At 38.0% G+C, this 9,427-nt stretch overlaps 1 protein-coding gene across 4 annotated transcripts in view; it reads left to right on the forward strand.

The window, feature by feature from the left end:
* The window catches only part of CFAP70 (cilia and flagella associated protein 70), a 103,235-nt gene that overhangs the window by 30,591 nt on the left and 63,217 nt on the right, over positions 1–9,427 (forward strand). For all 4 annotated transcript variants that reach the window (XM_017519539.2, XM_017519540.2, XM_017519542.2 and 1 more), the window contains exons 8-10: positions 179–273; positions 4,339–4,438; positions 6,040–6,174. In XM_017519539.2, the coding sequence (XP_017375028.1) occupies positions 179–273; positions 4,339–4,438; positions 6,040–6,174 (330 nt within the window). The remainder of the gene's footprint in view (positions 1–178; positions 274–4,338; positions 4,439–6,039; positions 6,175–9,427) is intronic.

Below are 9,427 nucleotides of genomic sequence, written 5' to 3' on the forward strand. Positions count from 1 at the left end.
AGAATTGCCTGAACCCAGGAGGCGGAGGTTGCGGTGAGCCGAGATCGCGCCATTGCACTCCAGCCTGGGTAACGAGTGAAACTCCGTCTCAAAGAAAAAAAGAATGCCCTATAGATGGAGCAGAATGAAATCATGGCACACATACAGAGAACAGAAGTCTCTATCTTATATTTTACAGGACAGAGAATTTAGGAATCAAGCAGAGTGCATAAAGAAAAGGATTATTTGGGACTTGGAAAGTCGCTGCTACCTTGATCCTCCTGCAGTGGTCAGGTAAGAGGAAGGAAGTATGTCTAATCCACAAAGGCTTATAAGTGGGAAGAAGTGTTACTTTTGTTAATTTTATTTATATTTGAGTTAAGGTGATTTTCAATTGAGACTTTCTTATTTATCACATCTGTATGTTAGAGTGATGTTGTGTTCATCTGCTAATAATGGAAACACTCAGTGATGGTGGTTTAACCAAGGTGAGTGCTTACTCCTCTTTTACATAAAAGAAGTCCAGCTGATGCCAGCACTTTGAGAGGCTGAAGCAGGTTCAAGACCAAAGCAAGACCCTGGCTCTACACACAGACACACAGACACACACAAGACCAAACAAAGCAAGACCCTGGCTCTACACACAGACACACACAGACACACACAGACACACACACAGACACACACACACACACACACACACACGCACACACGATATCCAGGCTCCATCTTTCTTTTTGCTCCACCTTCTTTAATATGTGAGGTTGTCTTATGGTCCAAAGCTGGCTGCTGGAGCTGCAGCTTGCAGACTCACATTTCTGGCAGAAGTTCAGAAGAGGATAATGATTATGGATAAAAAAGGACACATGCTGGCTATCTTAAAACCTCTTGTGTAACCTTCCTGGAATCTGGCAACTTCTGTTTATATCTCATTAGCCAACCTCTGGATGCAAGAAGGCTAGACAATAAAGTATTTTAGTTGAACACATTGTCACCCAGGCCAAATCAAGATTTAAGTACTAAAGAACAGATATGCTGATATTGTGTAGGTAACTATCAGTCTTGGTCACACTGACCTGGTCATTAGGTAGAGATGAGAATTGGGAGATTATCAATCTATACGCAATCTGAATGAACAACTCTGACTTTAAAAAAAAGGATAGTCTGGTTTTTTAGAGCAGCTTTAGATTTATAGAAAAACTGAGCAGAAAAAATGAGCAGATATTTTAGAGTTTTTATATACCCCTGGTCCCCCACTTGGTCATGGTGTATAATTAATTAATTTTGTACATTGTTAGTTGGATTTGCTAATATTTTATTGAGGATACATTGTTGCCATTATTACTTTGAACAGATAGTTATTGGATCTATTAAGAATGAAAAACATGAAAAAATTTATTTTACCTTCATTTATGACATTTCCTGATGCTCTTTTTTATGTTGATACAAGTTTCTGACTCAAGTCATTTTCCTTCTCTCTTAGAGAAGGAAACTTATAGCATTTCTTGTAAGGCACGTCTCCTTGCCAGAAACTCCTCTAATTTTTATTTGTTCTAAAAAGAGTTTATTTCTCCTTCATTTTTGAAGGGTAATTTTAGTAGGTACAGAATTCTAAGTTGGTGGGTTTTTCTTTCACAGCTTTGAATATATTTCTCTATTCTCTTCTTCCTTCATGGTTTCTGAAGAGAAGTCCAATGTATTTCTAGTCCTTGTTCCTCTATAGGTAAAGTGTTTTTTCCTCTGGCTTTTTTTTAAGATTTTCTTTTTTGCAGTTTAAAAATGATATGCCTAGATAAAGTTTTTTGTTTGTTTGTTTTTATACTTAGTCTACCTGGTATTCTCTCAGATTCCTGGATCTGTGGTTTGGTGTCCGTAATTAATTTTGGAAAATTCTCAGCTATTATCACTTCAAATATTTCTTGCTTTTTTTTTCTTTTTTTTTTTGAGATGGAATCTTGCTTTGTTGCCAAGGCTGGAGTGCAGTGGCGTGATCTGGTCTCACTGCAACCTCCACCTCCCAGGTTCAAGTGATTCTCCTGCCTGAGCCTCCCTGAGTAGCAGGGATTACAGGCGCCCACCACCATTCCCGGCTAATTTTTGTATTTTTAGGAGAGACGGGGTTTCACCATGTTGGCCAGGCTGGTTTCGTACTCCTGACCTCAGGTGATCCACCCACCTCGGCCTCCCAAAATGCTGGGATTACAGGCGTGAGCCACCACGCCTGGCCTACTTCAAATATTTCTTCTGCTCTTTTCTTTCTTATCTTTCTGTTATGTCTAGTTACACCTTTTGTAATTGTTCCACAAGTCTTGGATATTCTGTTATGATTTTTTTTTTCCTTTGCGTTTCAGTTTGGGGCATTTCTATTCACATATACCCACGTTCACTGATTTTTTTTTTCCTTAGCGATGTCCAGTCAGCTGATAAGCCCATCAAATGAATTATTCATTTTTGTTTGTGTTTTTGATATCTAGCATTTCCTTTTGATTCTTTCTTAGAGTTTCCATCTCTGCTAACATTACCTGTCTGTTCTTGCATGTTACCTACTTTTTTCATAAGAGTCTTTAACATAATCATAGTTAGTTTAAGTTTCCTTTCTGATAATTCTAAAATCTATGTTGTATCCTAGTCCAGTTCTTATGCTAGCTTTGGCTATTTGGACTGTATTTTTTCTTGCCTTATAGCATTCTTCATAGCTTTTTAATTTGAAAGCTAGACATTATGTATTGGTTAATAGGAATTGGGGTAACTAGTATTTTTAGCGTGAAGTTTTATGTTAATCTGGTTAGAAGCTGGGTTGTGTTTCTTGTTTGTTATAGTTTTAAGTGTCAGAGGCTTCAGTTTCCTTTTCCTCCCCCCACCTCCCCTGTTATCTTTGGATTTGTCCAAGAACTTCTCTAACAGAGTGGTTTGTAGCCCTCTCAGTTGTAATTCATTGTTATTATGTTGAAACTCTGTTGATGTAGTGGCACATTGTTGGGAGGGAAGTATTCTATATATAACCTGTGATTAAGTCTCAGTAAATAGGTTTGGGTCCTTGGGCTGTGACTTTCAGAAGTGTTTCATAATCTTTTTTTTTTCTCCTATCCTTATGGAAGCAAGACAGGTTGGAGTTGTCTAAATTCCCTTCCCTGAGATCAGATGAAGATCTGGTAAAGTAGTTTACCTTAAAGGTCAACCCTTTGATAGGAAGAACACTGTGGCCATATTTCAAAATGGTTACTTTTCTTATCTTCCTGCCTGAAATATGAGGGTATTTTTCTTCCATCTTTACTGTGAGAACTTGGTGAGGCTCCTGGATTTAAAACTTACGTTAAGTGTGGGAACCCTTAACAGTGGGCCCTTGGAGTTTTTAACTTCCATCTAGTCCACTTAACTTCCATTCAGCCTATAGCAATTTGTCAAAATTACCATTAAACTATTTCTACCAGTTACCGGCACCACTGGCTTCTGCTGTCTTTAAGCTGATTGCAGCTGTGATCCTCTGTATTTTCCTGTCTCTCTCAATTTTAGGATAGCAGTTTTTGCCTTATGACCTCAGTTCTATGATGGATCTGAGAAATGTTGTTTATTTCCAGTTGATCAACATTTTTCTTTTTGTAAGGACAGGAGGGATTACTTCAAAGCTGGAAACTGGACACTATTTTCACCGTAGAAATAAACAATTTTATACCATTTGTAAACTTGTTTCATTATTTCTGTAGAATAAATCACTAGAAGTGGAATTTATAGTCAAAGATTATGGATTTTTTAAGGTTTTTAAATTTATGTTTCTAAATTGCCCTAAAAATGGTCAATTTGCCTCTGCTAGCAGTTGAGCAGAATTATTTTTGGAATGTTATAGATATGGGAAAGTTTTAAAAACCATCAAACTAATAAGGGTTTTTTTTTTTTTTTTTTTTTTTTTTTTGGGTCAAGGGGTTTTCTTTTTTTTTTTTTTTTTTTTCTGGAGCCAGGGTCTCACTCTGTGGCTCAGGTGAGAGTGCAGTGGCACGATCACGGCTCACTGCAGACTTGACCTCTTAGGTTCAAGCCATCCTCCCACTTCAGCCTCCCCAAATAGCTGAGACCACAGGTATTTGCTGCCATGCCCAGCTAATTTTTTTTTTGTATATTTCATAGAGATGGAATTTTGCCATGTTGCCCAGACTGGTCTTGAACAGCTAGGCTCAAACCGTCTGCCTGCCTCAGCCTCTCAAAGTGTTGGCATTTACAGGCGTGAGCCACTGAGCCTGGCCCCCCAATTTTTATATGTGTATATTCTATATTACTTTCTGAAAGAGAATATTTCCATTTAACCTAAATTATACTGACTTTAATTTTGCATATAATGCTAATGGATTGATTCTTGATTTACAGTTTTCAGAAGCGAATTGCCGATTGCCGGCTTTGGCCTGTAGAGATCACAAGAGTTCCTCTGATTGCTGTATCCAAAGGGAAAGCTGGCAAAACTGAAAAGGTAAATATGGCCCCTCAGAAATATTTATATAAGAAATGTAGAATCAGACTCAACCTGTTATTCTGCTTCAATTCTGATACCAAAGAAAATGTGAACTAATATAGCTGTTTTCCCTAGGGTGACTTGCTCATCCTGATTTGCCCTGAACTTCATTTGTTTTAGCACTGAAAGTCTCATTCCCAGGAAACTCCTCTGTCCTGGGAAAACCAGAATTATTGGCCACCCTAGTTCCCCATTGTTCACGAAAAACTCTCTAGGCTTTTGTTACCAGATACCCTATTTCTCTTTTGCCCTTCACAATAGTTTCACTATAGGTTAAACTTACCTACTTAAAATGTTTAAGCCTGCTAATTAGTGTAATAGGGATCTTAGATATACTACTATTTTGAAAAGGTACAGCTTTGATGAGCCTAGTACATATTATCTATTGTTTTAAAACTGTGCATGTCTGGTCTTTTCTGCTTGTTCATAAACTCCTGGAGGGTAGGATGTAGTAGACTGATTTGTATTCTCCACAGTACCTAGCATGATGTATGGCAAATAGCAGATACTTAATAAGTATCTGAATTGTTTCGTTGACTTTAAACATAGGCTTTTTGCATAATAAAAATGCTACTACTATATACCCATTTCTCCATTTGTAGTATATAATAAGTATTGGCTAACTTTCCTTAGATTGCTAGACTATATGTTATCACATGAACATATGACTTTTAAATCTAGTTGCTAATTATTATAAGAGGTGAAATCAAAGAGATTACTTTTATGCTTGGAATTAAATGTGTTTTCTTTCACAAAACTGATTTTTTCCTTATAAAAATTTTCTGTGGCAAACAATACAACCATTAAAAATGCTGTTAAGATATATTTATTAACACGTTCTTCATCTTTGCAATGAGAATTTAGATGAGATCAAGTATGGTAAATATAGGACAGGAGACTGTCATTCATCTGCTTTCATCCATAGCAGGTAGTGCTAATCTATCAAGGCATTCTTTGCCTTTGAACCCAGATAAATACACAGAATTTTTCTCAACCAACCATGCTAAAACACCTCCACCAATTAATGAGAATTGAGATATAAGTTAAAGCCTATTTGTCATCACTGGTCCAGATAATTTGTAAGGCCCCTTTTATTTGTATGAGTCTGTGAACTAAAACTAAAAGCCATAGCTTTTGATTTTTTATAAGTTTTTTGTTATTGTTATTATTGTTGCTTTTTATAAAGCTTTACTTTCTCCTAAAGCTTTTTTATAAAGCTTTACTTAACTTTCTCAAATTAATTAATCAATTAATTTGAGTATTTAATTAATTTGATATTTCCTGAGGTTCTTTTTAACTTGATACAAGTGTCTGCTTGTATCAACTACTGCTTTTATTATTAACACTGCATGCATTATCTCAGTGATCATCATATTATTAAACACATTTTGAAGATAAAGAAGGCCCAAAATGTCTTATGGTACTGGCCCAAAGTCACATAACTGGCTAAGTAGCAGAGTTAGTTTCTAAAACCAGGCCTTTGAACTGCTGAGTCAGAGCTCCATACCTTATACTGTATTGCTTATAGCACTAATAACTCTCTGGTTTTATTCCTTTAGGCTGATGAAGAAGGTCAGCTTTCGTTTCATGGTGTGGCTTATGTTAATATGGTCCCATTGTTGTATCCAGGTGTGAAGAAAATTCGGGGAGCTTTTCAGGTTTACCCTTACCTAGACAGTGTAGTCCATGAAAAGGTAAGAAAAAATTGCATGAAAAGCATCCTGGTAATTTATCATTTATATATGTGTTTTCTTGCGTCTTTAGTATACATGTCTTTGCAATTGATATTTAGAACCAGTTGGTATACTAGGATATTAAATATATAGCTTTTTTTTTTTTTTTTGGGATGGAGTTTCGCTCTTGTTACCCAGGCTGGAGTGCAATGGCGCAATCTCGGCTCACCGCACCCTCCGCCTCCTGGGTTCAAGCAGTTCTCCTGCCTTAGCCTCCTGAGTAGCTGAGACTACAGGCATGTGCCACCGTGCCCAGCTAATTTTTGTATTTTTAGTAGAGACTGAGTTTCACCATGTTGACCAAGATGGTCTCGATCTCTTGACCTCGTGATCCACCCGCCTCGGCCTCCCATAGTGCTGGGATTATAGGCATGAGCCACCGCGCCTGGCCATATATAGCTTTATAATCATTCTGCATTGGACCTTAAAAAATTTAGGACAATGAAAAGGCAAAAACTGAAAACAACCTAAATATCTATCAACAGGTGAACAGAGAACACAGAAAACAAATTGTGTGGTTCCTCTGTACAATGGAATACTATTCAGCAATAAAAAGGAATGAACTACTGATACATGCAACAGCACGGATGAATCTCAAATGCATTGTGCTAAAAGAAAGAAGGCAGACAAAAGAGAGAAAAGAGAGTATTTTTTTTTTAAAGAGATATGGGTCTCAGGAGTGCAGTGGCACAATCATAGCTCACTACTGCCTCAAATTCCTAGGCTCAAGGGATCCTCCTACCTCAGCCTTTTGAGTAGCTAGAACTACACCACTGTGCCTGGCTATTTTAAAAAATATTTTTTATAAAGACAGGGTCTTGAAAAGTACATTCTATATAATTACATTTATATGCAATTCTGATAAGGTAATTGATCTATATTGATAAAAAGCAGATTAATGGTTACCTGGGAACAGGGATAGAAGGAGGGATGGATTGCAAAGGAATGGGAGGAAAATATTAGGGATGATGGAAATGATGGTTATCTTGATTGTGGTGATGGCTTCATAGGTATACACATATGTCAAAATTGATGAAATTGTATACTTTAAATACGTTTAGTTTGTTTTTATTGTACTTCAATTTTACCTCAATAAATTTGAATACAAAACTTTTAGCATAAATGTTGTGGCTGGGTTTGGTGACTCACACCTGTAATCCCAGCACTGTGGGAGGTAGAAGTGGGTGGATTGCCTGAGGCTAAGAGTTTGAGACCAGCCTGGCCAACATGACAAAATCCCATCTCTACTAAAAATACAAAAATTTGCCGAGCCTGGTGCCTGTAGGCAGAGGTTGCAGTGAGCCAAAATTGCACCTCTGTACACCACCCTGGATGACAGAGCAAGACTCTCTCAAAAAGTATATATAAGAAAAAGAAAAAAAAGCCTGTTAAGTATGGAAAAACCGAAATCCATGTGGTAATTAATGAACTAGAATTTTTTTTTTCCATTTTTAGGTGTTAAAATGTTAAAATCATATATATGTATTCAAGCAAAAAGGCAGTTTTATCATGTTGCTTCCCAGCAGAAAGTGAGGCTTTGTAAAACACACAACAATAACAAAAATGTACTATTACATCACTGTTATTAGGACAGCTATTTTTCAACAATAAATTCATGAAAACCCCATCATCTAGTTGCAGATGAATAGTAAACTGTTTGTACAACAGTATCTTTTGAACTAGAAGTCACATTTGTAGGAATTTATTTACTTATTTAATTTTATTTTTTTTGAGAGGTGGAGTTTCACTCTTGTTGCCCAAGCTGGAGTACAATGGCATGACCTCGGCTCACTGCAACCTCCACCTCCTGGGTTCAAGTGATTCTTCTGCCTCGGCCTCCTGAGTAGCTGGGATTATAGGCATGCACCACCACACTCAGCTAATTTATTGTATTTTTAGTAGAAACAGGGTTTTACCACGTTAGCCAGGCTGGTCGTGAACTCCTGGCCTCAGGTGATCTGCCCGTCTCAGCCTCCCCAAGTGCTAGGATTACAGGTGTGAGCCATTGTGCCCAGCCAGGAATTTATTTTAAGGACATAATTTAATAAGTTCAAAAATCTCATATTTATGAAACTTTTTGAAACCTATGATAGCAAAAACTAAAATAAGGTTAAATGTTTACTAATAGAGGAAGGCTTAGTAAATCATAGTAAATAAAAAGGATGAAATGTGTAGCCATTAAAAAGGATAATTATTAATGCTTTATAGGCCTCGTATCATGGCTCATGCATGTAATCCCAGCACTTTGGGAGGCCGAGGCAGGCGGATTACAAGGTTAAGAGATCGAGACCACCCTGGCCAACATGGTAAAACCCAGTCTGTATTGAAAATACAAAAATTAGCTGGATGTGATAGCACACTCCTGTAGTCCTAGCTATTCAGGAGGCTGAGGCAGGAGAATCGCTTGAACCAGGAGGCGAAGGTTGCAGAGAACGGAGATGGCGACTCTGCATTCCAGCCTGGCGACAGAGCGAGACGCCATCTTAAAAAAAGAGAAAAGGATTATTAATGCTTTATAGATAGTTAAATGGGAAAGAAGGCTGGGCATGGCGGCTCACACCTGTAATCCCAGCAATTCAGGAGACTGAAGTGGGAGGATCAGTTGAGCCCAGGAATTCAAGACCAGCCAGGGCAACATGGTGGGACCCCATCTCTACAAAATTGTTTTGTAAATTAGCAGAGTATGGTGGCACATGCCTGTAGTCTTAGTGACTCCAGATGCTGAGGTAGGAGAACTGATTGAGCCCAGAAGGTCAAGGCTGCAGTAAGCTCTGATCATGCCTGAGTGACAGAGTTGACACCCTGTCTCAAAAAAAATAAAAAAAAAAAATAAATGACAGAGAAGAATGCAAAAATGTTACATATAACATAGATCAAAATAAATTTCAAATGAATTTATTAAAATAAGTTAAATGTGGCCAGGCGCAGTGGCTCACGCCTGTAATCCTAGCACTTTGGGAGGCTGAAGCAGGCAGATCACAATGTGAGGAGATCAAGACCATCCTGGCCAACATGGTGAAACCTTGTCTCTACTAAAAATACAAAAATTAGCTGGGTGTGGTGGCGCATGCCTGTAATCCCAGCCGCTTGGGAGGCTGAGGCAGGAGAATGGCTTGAACCAGGGAGTTGGGAGGTTGCAATGAACTGAGATCGTGCCACTGCACTCTAGCCTGGAGATAGAGTGAGACTCTGTCTCAACAAAAAAAGAAAAAAA

This window comes from Cebus imitator, unplaced genomic scaffold (assembly GCF_001604975.1).
Source record: "Cebus imitator isolate Cc_AM_T3 unplaced genomic scaffold, Cebus_imitator-1.0 Scaffold755, whole genome shotgun sequence".
Lineage (NCBI taxonomy): Eukaryota > Metazoa > Chordata > Mammalia > Primates > Cebidae > Cebus > Cebus imitator.